Raw genomic sequence first — 20273 nt, 5'->3', positions numbered from 1 at the left:
ATTGCCCATATATATGCATACCAGCACGTTTATTATTTTCCTTGTATTCGTGTTACGTTGATACATCAGTGACGCTGATATATACGTACACGAACTGTTTATATCCTGTGTTCAGTTAGTCAGTTCTAGCACGTTGATCACCCGTGCTGAGCTAGTTATCCTGTTCCTGGTCCTGTTTGTGGATTGCGTTCATCTCTGCGAGGAGATAACGAATCCTTCTGAATCCTGTCCTGTTACCGTTTGTGGATTGCGTTCATCTCTGCGAAGAGATAGCGAATCCTTCTGAGTCCTGTTCCCTGTATCGTTCCAGTCCTAAGTCAGTGTTCCTGCTTATGTCATATATCGGTTCATTGCCGATATATACATATGTTAGTCAGACGTTACAAATAGTTTCATTGATAGCTGTAATTGTAATACGCTAGGAAATCAAACTTATTGTATATTTATCTGTGTTACATTCATCTATCTTGATCCTGCTATTTCCTGACTATCCTGTCCTGTCTTTGTGAGGCACGCCATCACCGCAACGCATTGGCTGCCTCATTCCAGTCTGTTTTATTGTGGACGCTTGCTGTCACTAAGTAGTGGCTAATTAAGCAAACGTTCATTCTCACTACCTGTCCTGATCTCCTCAGTTCTGGTTTATGCGCTCAGCGCTACTTTGCGCTGAGACGTTATAGCGAAAGTATTGTTTGTGGCTGTCGGATCTGCACTGGCTCTGTGCGCCACAATCTCCTATTGGAGTCAGTCCTCCCCTCCACTATACTAGGGATAGCCTGTTTCCTTGTGCTAGTGTGTGTACCTCCTTCACGTCAGCTCATGCGTTGCATGCTGACTGTGGAGAATACACCACCAAGCCTTACAGTCTGCTTATAATGCCCAACCTCTGTTGCTATACTGCTCCCCCCCAGGATCCCCCTGCGCTCTGCTATGCCCCCATAAATCAAACGCCGTGCTAGCGACATGCAGCGTGTCACAGCCGGCTGTTTACCTTTTGCAGTGTCAGTCTCGCCGCTCCCCCGCCTCCTCTATGTTGCCGCTCCCCGCCTGCGTCCCTTCCCTCCCCACTGATTGGAGAGAAGGGACGCAGGAGGGGAGCGGTGACATAGAGGAGGCGGGGGAGGAATTGATGGTGAGACTATGCAGAGCTGGTCACAAAGAGTTAATCTCTCTCAGCAGCACGGAGGAGGCAAGGAGAGGTATCTAAACATTCTCAGTGAAAGACTATCTGGTGCATCCTCTCCTCTCTTTCCTGACTACCTCATGTGAGTGATGATGGAATAGGGTAGAAGGTTGGACAGTTCACAGACTGGTATTCAGCCTAACACATGACATTCAAACTGGAAGTCAATTTTCCAAACCCAGCAATGTAGCAAAACTTGAATAATGCAAAAATGGCTTATATGGAATGCACAATGCCACACAATGGCCCATATGCAATTAAGTTTTTCTTTTAAGTTTTCTCCTAGGAGATAATTTTTGAACTTATTTTTAAAATAACTTTTCAGCACTTTGCAATTGGAAAAAGTACCAAAAAGTAGGTGAATAAATACCTTAAAATCCCTTTCAGTATTTTCTTGCTTGCTGGGGGTTTGAAGGGTGTTTTATTGACAAGTTGAGAAAATATCACCTAGGAGAAAACTAAGTAAAAAAAAGTACCATATTTACCTGGGGCTTTCTTAAAGGAATCGTCAGGCAAAAAAAAAGTTAGTTCTTGTAATGATCGCTGCTGCAGCAGGTGTTGCTGGAAGTAGTAGTGCTGCAGCTCAGGCAGTTCTGATGTCTTTCCATGCAAGCTGCATAGCTTTGTCTGTCTTTCCCTGCTGTCAGCTTGTGACTGATTATCATTCACCTGTGTGGGAATCTGCATGTCTGCTCCCATTGGATGACCTCAGTATAAAGATCTGCTTCCTGCAGGGTTTCCTTGGGTTTTCATAGCTTCAGTTTAAGCCTGTCTTGCTGTCGCTTCAGCCCTCGATCGTGTTTCTTGTTCTAAAGATACTTTGCTGGTCTTTGCATCATATATTGGTTCATTGCCAATATATATGCATACCAGCACGTTTATTATTTTCCTTGTATTCGTGTTACGTTGATACATCAGTGTCGCTGATGTATACGTACACGAACTGTTTATATCCTGTGTGCAGTTAGTCAGCTTTCCAGCACGTTTTGGTAGGTTGCGCGTACCGTGACCACCCGTGCTGAGGTAGTTACCCTGCTCCTGGTTCTGTTTGTGGATTGCGTTCATCTCTGCGAAGAGATAACGAATCCTTCTGAATCCTGTTCTGTTACCGTTTGTGGATTGCGTTCATCTCTGTGAGGAGATAACGAATCCTTCTGAATCCTGTCCTGTTACCGTTTGTGGATTGCGTTCATCTCTGCGAAGAGATAACGAATCCTTCTGAATCCTGTTCTGTTACTGTTTGTGGATTGCGTTCATCTCTGCGAAGAGATAACGAATCCTTCTGAATCCTGTTCTGTTACCGTTTGTGGATTGCGTTCATCTCTGCGAAGAGATAGCGAATCCTTCTGAGTCCTGTTCCCTGTATTACTCCAGTCCTAGTCAGCGTTCCTGCTTATGTCATATATCGGTTCATTGCCGATATATACATATGTTAGTCAGACGTTACAAATAGTTTCATTGATAGCTGTAATTGTAATACGCTAGGAAAACATACTTATTGTATATTTGTCTGTGTTACGTTCATCTATCTTGATCCTGCTATTTCCTGTCTATCCTGTCCTGTCTTTGTGAGGCACGCCATCGCTGCAATCGCATTGGCTGCCTCATTCCAGTCTGTCTTGTTTTGGACGCTTGCTGTCGCTAAGTAGCCGCTAGCTAGCAAGCGTTCATTCTGTCTACCTGTCCTGATCTCCTCAGTTCTGGTTTATGCGCTCAGCGCTACTTTGCGCTGAGACGTTATAGCGAAAGTATTGTTTGTGGCTGTCGGATCTGCACCGGCTCTGTGCGCCACAATCTCCTATTGGAGTCAGTCCTCCCCTCCACTATACTAGGGATAGCCTGTTTCCTTGTGCTAGTGTGTGTACCTCCTTCACGTCAGCTCATGCGTTGCATGCTGACTGTGGAGAATACACCACCAAGCCTTACAGTTCTCTTAGTTTAGTTCTCTAAATCACTCTGAATAGTATTTCAGTGGGGAAGCAATGGAAAAGAATATATGCAGGATTCTCACCTTCAATTCCCCTCACTTTTCATGGGGCTTCTCTCCTTTTCTTAAAGGAATCGTCAGGCACAAAAAAAAAATGAGTTTCACTTACCTGGGGCTTCTACCAGCCCCATGCAGCCATCCTATGCCCTCGTAGTCACCCACTGCTGCTCCAGTCCCCCGCTGGCAGCTAGTTTTGTGTTTGCCGACCTCGAGGTCAGAGTACATTTTTACGCATTCCCGCTGGTGCAGGAACATTAACACATACATTTTTACACGTTAGTGGTGCAATGCGTAAAAAGGTATGTGTTCATGTTCCTGCACCAGCGGGAATGCGTAAAAATGTACTCTGACCCCGAGGTCAGCAAAAAACTAGCTGACGGAGGGGGACCAGAGCAGCAGTGAGTGACTACGAGGGCACAGGATGGCTGCATGGGGCTGGTAGAAGCCCCAGGTAAGTAAAACTCATTTTTTTTTTGACTGACGATTCCCCAAATACTGCTTGCTGGTTATGTTCTGGCTCTAGTCAGATGTGAACACGGGTCTCCTGCGTCAAAGGAAACGTCCTGAACCTGTATGCAATCCAGCTGATGGGGTGAGAAGTGTACAGTCTGTAATTTTGTTTTTAAACCAATAACACATATTAATTTTAGCCCTGGTGCTACTGATAAATATAAAATAACCAGATGTACTAATCCTCTGCCTGTGACACTTTCTGAACAATGAACTGAAATAAGTGTGCGGGTCAAATGCTCTGTGCTATGCTGACTTGACTGGCTGCATGCTTGTACCAGGTGTGAGTTTAGTGAAAGAAGCCAAAATATCAGCATTACAACCAGGTGACTGGCCAGGGCTGTGGCTGGGTATAGGTCACCCGGGAAAAGGCCTGGAGCGCCATCTTGTGTCCAAGGTGCTGCACATCTAATTTTTTTTTTTTTAATGATATGTGTGAAGCTGGCACCAAAAGTGTTGAAGCCTGTGCAAGCAGTGCACAGCTCTGCAGATTGTGAATGGATGTATCAACCATCTCTTGCCTCTGTCCATTGTTTAGTTAGCCCCACATCCCTCTCAGTTATTGTGCACTAGTTAAGGGTCAGCAGCTCGAGAAATACTGCATTTTTAAGAGTTGTGACTACTACTTAGAATAATTATCAGATGATTAATACTGAGCGGCTGTGGCCCTTACTGTCTATAAGGCTCCTACCTCTGTAATCTTTCCCTGTCCATTGCCAGCCCAGTAACCTCTATCGGTCTTTACATTCTGTCCACCAGCTAAGCACCCTCAATGCCCTCAGTCAGCTTCACCTCTAACCACCCACCCAGGACCCTCAGCCAGCGTCACCTGATTCTTCCTACCCAACAGCCTCAGCCAGCCTCTTCTGCCTCTCCCCACCCACCCAGCACCCTCAGCCAGCCTCACCTGCATGTCCCCACCTACCCAGCATCCTCAGACAGCCTCGCCTGCCTCTCCCCACCCACCCAGCACCCTCAGCAAGCCTCACCTGCCTCTCCCCACCCACCCAGCACTCTCAGCAAGCCTCACCTGCCTCTCCCCACCCACCCAGCACTCTCCACCAGCCTCACCTGCCTCTCACCACCTACCCAGCATCCTCAGCCAGCCTCACCTGCCTCTCCCCACCCACCCAGCACCCTCAGCAAGCCTCACCTGCCTCTCCCCACCCACCCAGCACTCTCCACCAGCCTCACCTGCCTCTCACCACCTACCCAGCATCCTCAGCCAGCCTCACCTGCCTCTCCCCACCCACCCAGCACCCTCAGCCAGCCTCACCTGCCTCTCCCCACCCACCCAGCACTCTCCACCAGCCTCACCTGCCTCTCACCACCTACCCAGCATCCTCAGCCAGCCTCACCTGCCTCTCCCCACCCACCCAGCACCCTCAGCGAGCCTCACCTGCCTCTCCCCACCCACCCAGCACCCTCAGCAAGCCTCTCCTGCCTCTCCCCACCTACCCAGCACTCTCCACCAGCCTCACCTGCCTCTCACCACCTACCCAGCATCCTCAGCCAGCCTCACCTGCCTCTCCCCACCCACCCAGCACCCTCAGCCAGCCTCACCTGCCTCTCCCCACCCACCCAGCACCCTCAGCCAGCCTCACCTGGCTCACCACCTACACAGAACCCTCAGCCAGCCTCATCTGCTTCTTCCAACCCAGCACTCTCAGCCAGTCTCATCTACCTTTAACTCATCCACACACCCAGCACATTGACGTTATCCCCACTTACCCAGCACCCTCACTTTCTTCCCACCTACCCAAGAATCACAATCAACTTCACTTTTTACCACTCAACCAGCACCCTCAGCCAGTCACACTTTCTCCCCACTAACCCAACTCACTTTTGTCCCTACCCAGGCAGTACCCCAGTCAGCCCTCCCTTTTAGTCATATAGCATCTTAAGTCACCCTTCTCACTCTCCTACCCCAATCAACCTTTGCTTTGTCCCCTCCACCTAGTACCCTCAGTCACTGCCCACGAGTGCAAAGCAAAGGGGTAGTGTTGGTGGAGAGCCACTGATAACTTCCTTTAAACTTTTTGCATGTTGAGTTGATAGTGTAGTGTTGCCTGTTGTAAATTACCTATTCAGTAAATATATGTATTTTTCTACTGAAAAATGTATCCAATTGACTCTAAACTTTTTCTCGTCTTTTAAATTGATGTATTTCTTATTTTTAAATGTTAATATGAAGGAAAAGTAGTGATGATAAAAAGGACCAGTGTGGTTTGAATTGCTGTATAAAATTAGATCTTTTGCTTATGAATACTTTGTGGTAGGCCTGCCTAGGGGTGTAGTGGGGGCATGGCTAGGAGTGTGTCTTAAAAGGGTCGCTCTTTGTTATCTTAAAATGTCAGGAGATATACTACCCTACTTATGTGTGTCTTCAACATCAGGCTTCCCTATGGATAGAAAGAGAGAGAGAGAGAGAGAGAGAGAGAGAGAGAAAACAATACAGGACCTGTGAATAAATATGGGATGCCATATCCCCACACCAAATCTAACACACAATTATTTAGGATTTTCCTTTTGGCTAAATAATTCATAGCATTATTAATATGTAGTATTTATATATCGCTGATATCTCCTGCAAAGTTGCACGGAGTATATTGTTTTGTCGTTTAACTGTCCCTCAGAAGGGCTCAAAGTCCAATCCCTACCATAATCATATGTCTATGTAGGTATAGTGTAGTGTATGTATTTCTAGAGCCAAAGTAAGGGGAAGCCTATTAACTTATCTGTTTTTCGGATGTGGGAGGAAACCACAGGAAGAACATACAAACTTTGTGCAGATAGTGGACACAACAGAGGCAATCTGCACAAGGGTTTCATGCCATAGACTTTGTCACTGCCTTTGCAGGAATTTGCACTAACAAATGATAGAACAGCAATCTCACAAAACAACAAACCAGATACTGCATATAACAGTGAACATGCACATTAACAAAATGCACAGTGCCATCTTGTGGCCATTTTGCATAAACGCATTCTAAGCATGAAAAATAAAGACAGAAGAGTCAAACTCCTATGTAAGTTCAACTAAGTAATCAGTAGTGCAAAAACAGCAGGCTAATGGTGCTGGGAGGAGGATCAACATATCCAAGAAAGGATGCATCAGCAAGTATCCCCCAGCACCTCTAGCAAATTCAGGGGTGATATAGTCATCCAGTAAACCTAGACTGAATTAGAAAAAGAAAATGTCTTCTGCTGTATGGTAAAATATAACCTTCAGCATTTCATACAGTGGAACGGAATTAATGTAAATCTATGGCGATGTGTGTTTTTTAAAATGCCCCACACAAGTTTAACATGTCGCCCTTGCGCAGAAGTGTATTTTAGCAATACGCTTCCGTGCTCGTGTTTGCTTCAGCCAGAGGAAGTGAGCATCACTTCCTGCTTGGTCGGCTGCCAGGCAGGGATTACCACGTACTAACGCGGTAATCCCTAAAGGCCTGTTTTTGGCGGTGCAGCACATGGGCCGCATTGCACCGTTATCACCAACCTGTAGTGTGAAACTGGCCTTACAGTACATCTGAACCGAAGATGCTTGGAGATCTCTGGACCTGCCTTAGTAAATCTGCCCTAGGTAACTGAATGTTAGCACTATAATTGCTTTATTAGACATTAAAAAGTATAATTTGCACAAGTGTTACCTGCAAGGAGAAGCCTGCCTCTGTCATAATTGTTGCCCTTTCTTCCCAATTTAAACTAAATAATTTTTTGTCAACACACCTTGCTTACACTTGCCTTATCTCCTATTCGAGCAGACTGCGGTGTTGGAGGTCCTTCAGCATCTAGCAAGATAGTGGGAGGAACAAATGCTGCCCTGGGGGCGTGGCCCTGGCAGGCCAGTCTACGCTTTAATGGAAACCATAAATGTGGAGCTTCTCTTGTCAGCAACACCTGGCTAATTACAGCTGCTCACTGCTTCGCTCAGTAAGTTCAACCTCACAGCAAACATTCTGGCATGTGAAACAATATTTCTATACCGCATGTTAAAATGATTGAAAATTTGAGATGTTTACAGTAGGAGGTCAGAATAGTATAAAATCTTAACGTGCTTTGATAAATCGCTTAAGCTTATGGGGGGGAACAGATTTTAGAAAATGGTGAAGATAGAGCTCGAGAGGCAGTTCTTTATAAATATGCCTATATGGATGTCTGGCCATCACCTATGGAAACATCACAAAGGGAATTACCCAACTGCACCACATTGTTAATACTGGTGCTGATTGGACAATTCTGCAAGTTCATAAGAGGTTGCTCCGGAAGTGAGAAGCGTTCAGTTTTTTAGTGTCCTTCATTCAGGCATCACTAATACAGGTTTACTAGATTATTTACCTGGCGCATTATAAAAGCCAAACATGTATTTAATAATTTTTGAAACATAAAGAGAACAGGAGCCTGGTTTAATAGTTAAATAATGGTTTTCTTTTGAAGAACCCTTTATAATTATTATTACTACTACTACCCCTTTTAGCAGTGTTCTTGGATTGAGATGATACTTCAGCTAAAATGGTAAGATTTTGGTCCTTTACTTACTGAAATTAGATTTTTTTTTATTACTAAACAATGAGCAAATATGTGTTGATATGTTCACAATTGCATGCAAGAAATTGGTCTTCCTTAAAGGGAACCTGTAACTTTAAAAGAAAAAAAGTTGGATACTCACCCATGTAGAGGCTTTCCTATTCATTTTGGAGCACACCGCTGCTGTGCAGAATCCCTCTAAATACTGTATATATCAAGAGCTCGTCTGATATATACCTGTGATCGTGCTCCCCTCCGTGTATGAGTGCAGCTGTACTCTACCTATGTGAGTACAGCCGCACCTGTGCAGTAATCTTACCTACGTAGAGGGAAGCCTCTGGATGGTCCAGAGGCTTCCCACGTCCTCCTTGACCCCATCGCAACTGGACTAGAACCTCTTCTGGTTAGCAGCCATGCTCTCCTCTGTGTATGAGTGCAACTATACTGCACAGGCATGAGTAAAGCCACGCCTGCACAGTAAGCTGGAGCTGCTTGTTCACCAGCGGCTTCAGATTACTGTGCAAGCCTGGCTGTACTCATGCCTGCACAGCACAGCTGCACTCAAACACAGTGGAGAGCATGGCTGCTAACCAGAAGAGGTTCTTGTCCAGTTGTGATGGGGTCAAGGAGGGCAAGGGAAGCCACTGGGAAGCCTATGCTTTAAACAGAGGTGTACTAGTTATGGTCATGGCATCTGTATAAAATGTTTAAAAATTACTGTTTAAAAAAATGATGCTAAGCCTGTTATGTTTCCACAGGAGCAAGGATGTGAATTCATGGACGGTTGTTTTAGGAACAATTGCATTTGGTTCTGGCCCTGGTTTAAAACTTAAAAATATAATAATCCATGAAAATTACATTAGTGGAATATTCCAAAATGACATTACACTGCTAGAACTCTCAGCTCCAGTCAGCTTTACACAGTACATCCGGCCTGTATGTCTGCCAGACAATATGACTGTCACTCCAGACAACTCTTCATGTTACGTCACCGGATGGGGAACACTGACCGATGGAGGTTGGTAGTGCCAATAGATTTTATTTTAAGCTTCTTACCTGTTACTTATTAGATACCAACAGTGACCACTGCATGCAGTTAAATGAAAACATTCTCATGAAGAGTTGAATTATATACTTTTTTTTTATTTAAAGGGAACTTGGCATCTATTCTGCAACAGGCTGAGTTGAGGATAATTAACACAACTATATGTGCCAGCCCCACTATGTATGGAACCTCTATAAGGCCATCAATGTTATGTGCTGGATATGCAGCAGGAAAGATTGACTCATGTCAGGTAAGTTTGGATTGATGGGAACTTTACATGAAGTTTACAAGAGAACAAAGCTGTTGTTATTGGTGGAAGAACACATGTTTAAAGTTAGGATGAATCTACGATTACCATGACATTTAAGCTAGACATCCTAATGAGTTACACACTTTTCAGCACTGCTATATAACTGTATATCAACAGTGAAATTTTACCTCCACATCCATTAACCACTTGACCACTACAGGTTGTGTTCCCCTTCTAGACCAGAGCAATTTTCAACTTTCAGAGTTCCTCCCATTCATTCACCAATAACTCTATCACTACTTATCACACCAAAATGATCTATATCTTGTTTTTTTTGCCACCAATTAGGCTTTCTTTGGGTGGTACTTTTTGTTATTATTTTATTGTAAATGTATTCTAATGGGAATAGACTCTTATGCTGAGTACACACTATGAGATTTTGTGGCCGATTTACTGTCAGATCGATTATTTCCAACATGTTTGATTTGCTTTCCAAACAATTTCCTATTTAAGTTAACGGAAATTGATCGGAAAATGCTCAGAAATCGATTGGAAAGCATATCAAACATGTTGGAAATAATCGATCTGACAGTAAATCGGCCAGAAAATCTCATAGTGTGTACCCAGCATTACTGACATTATCAGCAGAATCAATTTCTTGTGAGAGCCAATATCTGGATACCACAAGCTCTGTGCATGCTGCACGTGTTACAGCATGGCATACAGTATGTACATTTTGTATAGGAAAACTACCAGTGTTTGCCCAAAAATAAGGCATCCTCTGAAAGTAAGCACTAGCACATCTTTTAGAGCAAAAATTAATATAAGGCAGTGTCTTATTTTCGGGGAAACACAGTATTATTAGTATTCGTTATCATTGCTTCTCCTCCCCTGTTCTGGAATTTCAAATGGATAGAGTACTGGTAAGGCTGTTGTCTTCGATACAGGATTCAAGCCCTTGACCAGGGTTCGAATCCCTGCTCAAGCCAGTATGTAAAATAGTGAAGAGTTTTTGGGCAGACGCATATAAATGCCGGCGGTGAGCCAAATGACTGCTCACCCTACTGCCCCTCGGCGTAAAATACTATTCCCCCTCTGAGTCATTGCAACTTGGAGGGAGATGTGAGGTAAGGTCTGGCAATCGCCGGAACACTGAATTACCCTTGCACGCCCTGTGCAGTATAACATTACTCTTATGGCAGGCAGCGCCTAGTTTTGATGCACATCGCTCAGCTGCTTTGGTCTTTGGGCAAGGCTCCCTAATGATCCTGGTCGCCTGTGGAGCAAACCCTAATTGAATGAAGCTCTGGCACTTTGAGTCCACCAGGAGAAAAGCGCAATATAATTATTGTAAAAATGTTGAAAGTTTGCTATAAAAGAATGTAAACTCAGCACTGGAGCAGATGAGAACTAGATCCTCACCATAAACAGCCCTTTCCATCCTTGCCCTCCTCCTTCCCCTTCCTCCCCAATTTCCTGCCCATCAAATGATGCAGACCACATCACTGCCAGTACAGGTAGATAGCTTATTTAGCATATCCCATTAAAATATATTTAAAACAACGACGTGAATTATATGAGTTGAGCACTAATGTGTATGTAGATAGTGGATGTTATTCTTTTTGCTCAAGTGTTGTTACTAGTATTTTGCATAAAAACTGCACAAGTGTATACATCATTAATTAATGTAAGATAATCTTTTGTTCTGTGAAAACAGGGCGACTCTGGAGGTCCTCTTGTAGCAACACAGTCTAATCACAGATGGACGCTCATTGGAATTGTAAGCTTTGGATATGGCTGTGCCTTACAAAACAGACCTGGTGTCTACTCCAATGTGACGTATCTACGTAGCTGGATTACTCAGAAGTCTGGGATTTAAGTCTCACTACCTCTGGGGAGATGAATTTAATTTATTTCTTCACAAAGGACATAAACAATTCCAAATGTTGAAACAACAGTATTGTGTAGCTTTAGACATAGACGTTACCCAGTAATTGAAAAGGGGCATTTTATGAACTACTTGCTGGATTGGACCCGACCTCTTGCAAAGAACATACTAAATAGTGTTCATTCCTCATAGAAATGCTGTAGAAATCAGTTGAACTGAGCTGCGTTTGTTTATTTTAGCTACAGTTGAGTGTAACAAGTGTGCAATCAATAGGCATGAATCACAGGCCCTTGGAGAGCTGATTGTACAGGGATGTATAGGAAAAGACAGATGCTTGAACCCCTCCTTTGCTCCCTGAAAGTTCATCCAATACATTTTCAGGGCTTTTTTGGGGGATTTCTGTTCATTGTAACAAATATTTTTTTCCATGATTGTTTTCATACTGTGCCTAATCTTTTAGAGCAGAGAGGAAGTTCTGAGCTTAGATGCACTTTAATGCTTGTGCCTACCACTTGAAGATTGAACTCATGCAGTCAAAATTGGATTTGTTATTTATTGGGAGGTTCATATGAGGAACTTGACTTGATTTGGACAGTCATTAAATGTTCAGATATGCTGTTTGGCTCTTTGAAGATCAGCCTGATGTGCCCATTGGACAGAGTCAAGGGAGGAGGACCCTGTGCCTGAAGCAGTACAGTGCAATGATGATTGGACACGGCTCTGCAACATGCATAAATCAGTGGACAACCATACAAACTTGGAAAAGGCACCTGAATGATCCCAATTTATTGCTGTGGGTGTTTCAAGTTGCACATGAATGGGCCTGTATATAAACTATTAATTGGTGTTGATTAAATATGACCCTCGTGTTCACCTTGTGTTACATAATACAGTAAACCATGCTAAAGCATTCAGTCGCTACTTAGAGAGAGATCACTTGATAAAGAAGGGGAGGATAAAGTTCTAGACAGTAATATTTTGTATGGAGGTTCATTCTTTCCTGTTGTGACTTATGAATTGGTGCTTATATCTAAGCAGCCACTGAATACTTAGTGTATGAAGTAAAGGTCCGCGCTCTGAAACATAGACTAACAGTACAGAAAGTTCTCACTTCCCTTATTCGGGTATTTCGTAGACAATCCAGAGAAAGGGTTAACTGTATCAGTAGCTCCAATCCGTACAGGTCATGTTCCACGTTACATGCAAAAACCCCCACATATATAGTGTATATCTGCGGGGCTAAAAACATCCCAGCACCTCTCCACAGTGCTTGGTCCGTCACCCCACACTACACCAACAGTGCTGGGACACCCCCCCCCCCCCCCCCCCATGTGCCCGCACTCACCCAAGCGTCCTCCAAACTATCCGGAGGTTGGAATGATAGTCTTTGGGGGTTAGCACACTCTGCTATACATATAGTCCACTCCAGAATACCCTCTCCTCTTCAGTAAACACTAGGACTAAAACAGGCTGACATAGTGTAAAAACGTCTGATTTAATAAGTTTTTAAAATTGTATTGCACTCACAAGCGAAGATTTCATGCCAGCATATCAGTTACAGATGCAGTCCCCGGGTGACTGTCCCAGCTGATGCCGCCTCAGAATCCCGCTGCACGCTACTCCGCACACCGCCGTGTGCTCTCAGGACTTCCTTGCTGGTCGCGCATGTTGTAGCTCCACCCAATGCATTTCGTCAGGAACTGACTCATCAGGGGCTGACGACATACGCTCTGACCAGGCGGGTACCTTTATAGCTGCTGGTCAGAGCGTATGTCGTCACCCCCTGATGAGTCAGTTCCTGGTGTGTGGGTGACGGACTGAGCACTGTGGAGAGGTGCTGGGATGTTTTGAGCCCCGCAGATATACACTATATATGTGTTTTTTTTTTTTTTTTGCATGTAACGTGGAACATGACCTGTACGGATTGGAGCTACTGATACAGTTAACCCTTTCTCTGGATTGTCTACGAAAGACCCGAATAAGGGAAGTGAGAACTTTCTGTACTGTTAGTCTATGTTTCAGAGCGCGGACCTTTACTTCATTGACTTCTGATTGTTTAAACACAACAATTTTGGAACGCGAACCACGTTTGCAATTTGTCCCAATTTGATCCTAAACGCATAAGAATTTTTTAGAATACTTAGTGTACCCAAGGTGACATGTGGCATGATAGGATAGACATGTGTATGTACAGTGCAAAGCACACACACTGATTTTATTAAAGATCTGAAATTTACACACCTGAAATTTATCACAGGTGGCAACATCCTTAGGAATTCCACCTCTAAGCATTCTGGGAGACCAGCTATGTTTTTTGTATTGTGTTACAACTCTCAATGATGAACATTCCACAGAGATCAGTTGCCAGAAGTGATCTCTGTGGAATGTTAATCACTGAGAGTTGTAACACCAATACAAAAACATAGCTGGTCTCCCAGAATACTCAGGGGTGGAATTCCGCACAATGAACAGCCTAGTGTAAGCCTCAATGGGAGGGTGGGGTTACGGGATATTTATTGTAAAACGGTTATCCTGAATAATTTACTGCTTTCTACCATATGTTGTTACAGTTCTTCATTTACTAAGGAGGACCAACAGTCCAAAACAGGTGCATGTTGGGTTGCTCTGTAAATTTTAGAAGCTATAGGCTTGATATAGACCAGCGGTTCTGGATGTAAGCCTGGCTTCTGGGGCTCAAAGAGATAATTTGCATATTCAGTAGTGATGCATTGTGGGAGACCATAGTCGCTCACTAAAAGTTGAATTAACATAAATACCTTCTGTTTTAAGAAGACAAACTACACTGAGCGTTGTTGTTTATTAGTAGGAGGACTCTTCAGTCTCTTTTAGTCCCCTATACTTTCCTTGTATATTTGGGTCACCCCAAGCTGCTTGTGTATTTTGTCATTAACTTTTAGTTATGCAAGTGACCGTTTCTCACCAGTCGGGACTTAGACAGACTAGAATGTAATCCTCTCTGATAAGGAATTACAGCCATCAAACCCTTGCTTTTTCGGAGAGCAGCTTCTGAGTGGAGGGCACCGTTTAAAAAAAGGTTAATAGTTTGTATATTTTGGCAATCAACTATAAACTCTGTCAGATGGTGAGAAAGACTGTGTCATTCAGTTGAGCCATTACAACATTAAACCTACCTTTTTAGCTTATGCACAGAAAATAATACTGTGGAATTCAAAAAAGGGTCATTTTTAGGAGTAGGAGGATAGATACAATTATTTATCTCATCAGTTTATTTTCACACCAGGTTTCCTTTAACACAGGGACTGCAATCAGAATTTAAAAAAATCTTGTTCCACAAATCTGTATACTGTATATTTTATCGCATGTGTAGGTTGTGAAAGGTTCATTTCACAGCAAATCTAAATCACAAAAATTATCTTTTATTTCTTGTTTTAACTTTGCACCCCATCTGACATGTATCCTAATATTTTATGTGACACGTGGTTTTACTGATAGGTCTATTTTAAATGTACTTGCCAAAGACATGTTATTTTGCACTTTAATACTTGAGTCTACCTCAGTGAATCTGCCAAATACCGTACATGAAGTTAGAATATAAAGTGACACATTAATTGTGTGATCTTGTCTGTCAAACATTTCAGAATAAAAGAAAATCTCTTTATCATGTGCATACATTGACAGCTTAGATTGCTTGTTTATATTTATTTACTACTGGACCACGACTAATGTGCCAAAATTAATATTGAGGTAAAACCCTATGAATCATGGAAAACTAATCACAGGACAGAAAAAAGGTATTAAGGCTGTGCCTATAGTTATGAAGTAGATGAGGTTAATTTGCTGTTAATTGACATGATGTACACAGTGGTGAAATGCGTTGCAATTTCGTTCTGAGGGCTCTTTTCCACTATGAAATGCGATCGCGTTTCAATTTCCACCATGCGATTGCGATTGTGATTGAGCTACTATACTCATTATAGTACAGCTCAATCGCATACAAAACGCGGCAGGACGACGATTGCGATTTGACCAAAATCGCATCGCAATTGGATTGCACTAATGGAAATTGCTGCTGCAGTTTCCATTAGTTTAATGTACCTTGCGATTTGCGATCAGAAGCAAATCGCAAGCTAGTGGAAAAAGGCCCTGAAGGACGGTATGTCCAATCAAAAGTCTTGTTTTCAACACTTTGCAGCTATGATGTCTGTATACTTCATATTATGATTTGCCAATGTTGTCCAGGGCATTGGAGCAAACAAGCAATCCTGCATAAGCTGTGTTTTTCAGTTTTGGTCAGGAACCAGTCCGACGAAGCCTTTTTATAAGTCGAAAACTCACTGTTTATCCATCTCTAAGTTAGCCAATAAATGGTATCATCCTGATTCAAAACTTCTTGCTTTTACTCATGGCTAACACGGTACAACACTTTACTGCTTCTGCAAACATGGTATGGCTTTTCTAAAAACATAAATAAAATAGTTTTGTTGTAGCCTAATGATCTCTTTGCACTATAAATAAGGACATCATGTTTTGCCTCTGGTGCTGCTGGGCCCATCTCACCATCTGAATATAGGTGGCCACACACAACTTTTTATATATTTTTTTTCTTTTGAAAATTACAATCAATATTTCTGATTGATTGTAACACTTTCGATCTAATCAATCTGATCAATGTATCACATAGGTTTAATTTTTCCCCAATTATGAAAAAAAACTATTGAAAACTCTGAAAAAATTGGTTGAGTTTATAAATCAAGGAATTGACTGGATGAAAAAAAAACAAACTTTATTTTTTCCTGCACATCCAATCCTTTTTATTGAAATGGCGTAAAAATGTATATTTTTGTTGTATCGTGTGTGAGACCACTCCTTCCATGTCTATTCCTAAAAAATTCTGTAACTTGTTTTATCTACTTGCAAAAATAAATGTTTTTGTAAAATGTGATATTGTTCTGCCTCTTTTGTAACACTGTTTTTGCTTGGAAAATATGTAGAAACATCATTATTTATACACACTTAGTCCGGTAGTTTGCAGCAAGGAAATGAAAAATTATTTTCTTCTAGAAGCAATATTAAAGTTATTTGGGAAGAAAATAGTGCTTCTTAGTTCTCTAAATTACTCTGAATAGTATTTCAGTGGGGAAGCAATGGAAAAGAAAATATGCAGGATTCTCAACTTCAATTCCCCTTACTTTTCATGGGGCTTCTCTCCTTTTCTTAAGATATTACTCTACAAACTGCTGATGTTTTTGCTTCTGCCTGAACATGAAATGTTGTCATTTAGTGAACTCCAAATTATTTTCAAATGTGATAAAATGGCTGGCTTTGTTTAATGGTTTTATTAAAGTGACCCCGAAGTTACAAAAAAAGTGCCCCTAGGGGGTACTTATTCTTGGGAGGAGGAAGCCTCTGGATCCTTAAAGCGGTTTCCCTCATTCTCCTCCATAGCTCTGTTCCAGCGCTGGGACTCCCAAAAGAGCTTGCCGATGCTTGTCAGCAGCCCGTGCAGATGCACTAGCACCGGCCCACTCAGCTTCCTCCTGAAAAAGCTGGGCCAGATCAGGTCCACTATTTCCACCAGAGCACGAGTGGGACAGTGCTAGTTCACATGCGCAGGTAGGCCAATTCTCAGGTGTCCCAGCATGGAATTGTCTGACGTAGAAGGATGGGGGAAGCCTATTTAGGATCCAGAGGCTTTCTCCTGCCAAGGTAAGTACAATTTTTTTTGTTTAAAATTCACAGGTTAAATTTAACACACTGCCACTTCATGCAACACAGCGAGGAACAAACAATCCCTAGGTAAAAACAGCTATAAGCAATCAAGATCAACACAAGTGTTCTTAACTTTTGTAAATTAATCTGGCATGCTGGAGATAAGCTTCTGTGCCAAATCCTGAGTTCATGTGAATCACTCAGAAACAGCCTTATCAGTCGCCGACAGCGCGTACACACGTGCATACTGTCGGCTAAACACCGCCCAGCGGGAGGGTGTGGTGGACCCGTCGTTGCTTCTGGTACGGCGTGTGTACGAGCCTTAACTAATATAAAAAGATTGACATATAAAAAGGTATATGGAGGTGTCTAGGCTCACTTTTTGGACTTAGGGAAGGCACAGACTTGGGGAAAGGCATTTACCATGCAATATATTGTCTAGCGTCTTTCTATAAATCCTCATGTACTATTCAGCCTGTATTGTCTCTGGAGGGGAGTTAGCAGTTACAATTCATATAATGTTACGGCCAGAACCCGAAGTGTGGCCACTTCTAGTTCTGGCCGGCCACTTCGGGTTCTGGCCGGCCAATGTGCAAAGTGGCCGCAGCGCAGCGGCCAATGTTAGAAATGGAATGTTTCCTTTTATTATTAATGTAGTTTTCTGGCCGAAATGTAGCAAAACAGTTAGTTAATTTAATGAAATGAAGCTGGCGGCTCCGTCTCCTCTCCTCCACCCCTGCCTCTCTCTCTCTCTCTCTCTCTCTCTCTCTCTCTCTTCTTCGGACAGCCGGCGGGGACACACGTGTCCCCGAGAGTCGTTCGTGGCGCCAGGAAAGCAGAGCGGGGAGGCTGCAGACATTGCTTCTGCCAGCACCCGCTCTGCAGGGACGAACGACAGGATTGCCTGCCGCGACGAACGACTCTGGGGGGGACACGCATGTCCCCCGCTGCCAGTATCGGGGAGGAGAGAGAGGCAGGGGCGGAGGAGAGGAGGCGGAGCGGAAGCCGGGCGGCTTCATCCTTCTACATTGCCGCCAGCTTCATTTCATTCAATTAACTAACTGTTTTGCTACATTTGGCCAGAGACGGCCGGAAAACTACATTAATAATAAAAGGAAACATTCCATTTCTAACATTGGCCGCTGCGCTGCGGCCACTTCGCACATTGGCCAGCCAGAACCAGAAGTGGCCGGCCAGAACTAGAAGTGGCCATACTTCGGGTTCTGGCCGTAACATATACACATTTTAATTTCAATATTTTTGTACTGGCTAGCTACTTCTTGTTTGTTGCCAGTATACTTAAATGGGGGGGGGGAGGGGTGTGACTTTTACTTACCTGGGGTTTTTTGTAGCATACCCCCACCCCCTCCTCCTGTAAACTATGAGGTCCCTCAGTGTCCTCCAGGTACCCTCTGTTGTTCCTTTGTTGGGACCCGCACTAGAGTGCATGAGCTGCACAAGTCTTTACTCAGCTGTGTTAGTGCCATGCATTAATCGTCAGAGGATGTTTGCTTTGTAGATGTTGCTGTGCATGTCAGGCATCTTGCTAATAGGGAGTAGACAAAAGAGTGGTCCCTTATCTTGTGTAATTAATATTAATAGTTCAATTTCCTTCCATACCATTTTTTTAAAGCCTTGTTCATACAGGAGACATTAAATGCTACACATTAAAAAGATGCCACATTGTGGAGAATTTTTGACGCATCCCAGAGAAGTGAAAAGTTCCACTGCAAATAGAAACATAAAAATGCTTTAAAATGCCTCAGATCACCTAGCAAATATGTGTGAGGAACTTTGAAGCATTATGCCTGATATTTTTACATTGCCTATGTGTGGACAGGTTCTGATTATGTTTTTCTGTTTTATTTGGTCTGACACAGCGCTAAGGATTATGGCTGAGATAATCACAATGGCAACCACCTCTATTAATGAGATGTGTAACCCATGAAATCAAGTTACCCCACCAATGGAATAATTCATGGAAATTCACTCCAATAAGCCCAATTAAAGAAGGCCATTGTTCTGCCAGAAAGCATTTAACGTGCAAATAAAGTACAAAAAAATCACTTAAAGAATGTTTAAAAATATATCTTACAACTCAACAAATGTATACAAGTAAAAATTAGAGACTTGAGCCTTTCCTTTAAATATATCCATATTTCCTGTCCATCTGAGACATTAACCCCAGCCTTTCTCCTGTCTCTAGCCCTAACTTGACCCTTAAAACGATATTTCAATGCTGACCAGTAACAATGACTACCACTGATACAAACTTAGCATCATACTTCTATATATCCCTATACAATAATCTTACCCTAACCTTACCCTTGGTGGTTGACTAGTCAGGTAATATGTAAATGATCACAATTAATATATATGACTGCTATGTGTAATTGCACTATACAGATACCATCATTACTTATTTCACTGCCATTTTGAATAATCATATGAAATCAATATTGGTTCACTATAATCATGTCAAGAAAAAAGCAATGTATACCTGTTAAATTAATGCTGGAAGACATTAGGTCAGCAACAAGCTAATTCAACATACTTGTTAACGTTTGGTAGGTATTTGAGGGCGGTGGACCCATACTGTCCCCACTTGCTTGTAATTTCCTGAAATAATGCAGTGTACTTGTAGATACATTTCCAGAAATGTTTGCTAAAAAATGTAGCTTTATTTGTTACAGATGATTAAATATAATTTGGCTCCTCCCTTTGACCTTATAATGCAGGTGCCAGCAGACATATTCATTTCCTTTTAAACAATGCACATTGCCTGGCTGTCCTGCTGATCCACTTCCTAATACTACTAATACTTTAAGCAACAGACACTGAAAAAGCATGCAGATCAGATCTTTCTGACAAAAATCTGACAAGATTGGCTGGATGCTTGTTTCAGGTGTGTCATTCAGATACTACTGACCAGAAAGATGAGCAGCTGGTATTTTAAACAATACCAGGCAACTGGTATAGTTTAAAAGACATGTGCAAATGAAACTGTTCAAATAAGGGATCAGACCGCACTTGACACTGTACATACATATGTCTATCTCATCATTGTCACATGTCCCTTAAAGGGACTCCGAGCTCATCTAAAAAACAAAAGTTGTACTCACCCGGGGCTTTTTCCAGCCCAATGGCTGACCGGCCGCAGCCCGGGCGACACTCGGCCGAGTGTCGGGC

At 42.9% G+C, this 20273-nt stretch overlaps 1 protein-coding gene across 1 annotated transcript in view; it reads left to right on the top strand.

The window, feature by feature from the left end:
* The window catches only part of LOC137547553 (transmembrane protease serine 11D-like), a 53257-nt gene extending 40802 nt beyond the window's left edge, over positions 1-12455 (top strand). The window contains exons 8-11 of the mRNA XM_068271102.1: positions 7448-7616; positions 8969-9228; positions 9363-9505; positions 11223-12455. Of these exons, the coding sequence (XP_068127203.1) occupies positions 7448-7616; positions 8969-9228; positions 9363-9505; positions 11223-11384 (734 nt within the window). The 3' untranslated portion in view covers positions 11385-12455. The remainder of the gene's footprint in view (positions 1-7447; positions 7617-8968; positions 9229-9362; positions 9506-11222) is intronic.
* Positions 12456-20273: the final 7818 nt, after the last annotated feature.

This window comes from Hyperolius riggenbachi, chromosome 1 (genome assembly GCF_040937935.1).
Source record: "Hyperolius riggenbachi isolate aHypRig1 chromosome 1, aHypRig1.pri, whole genome shotgun sequence".
Classification (NCBI taxonomy): domain Eukaryota; kingdom Metazoa; phylum Chordata; class Amphibia; order Anura; family Hyperoliidae; genus Hyperolius; species Hyperolius riggenbachi.
The sequence above is the reverse complement of the archived record's forward strand: the minus strand, read 5'-3'. Positions and strand labels throughout refer to the sequence as shown.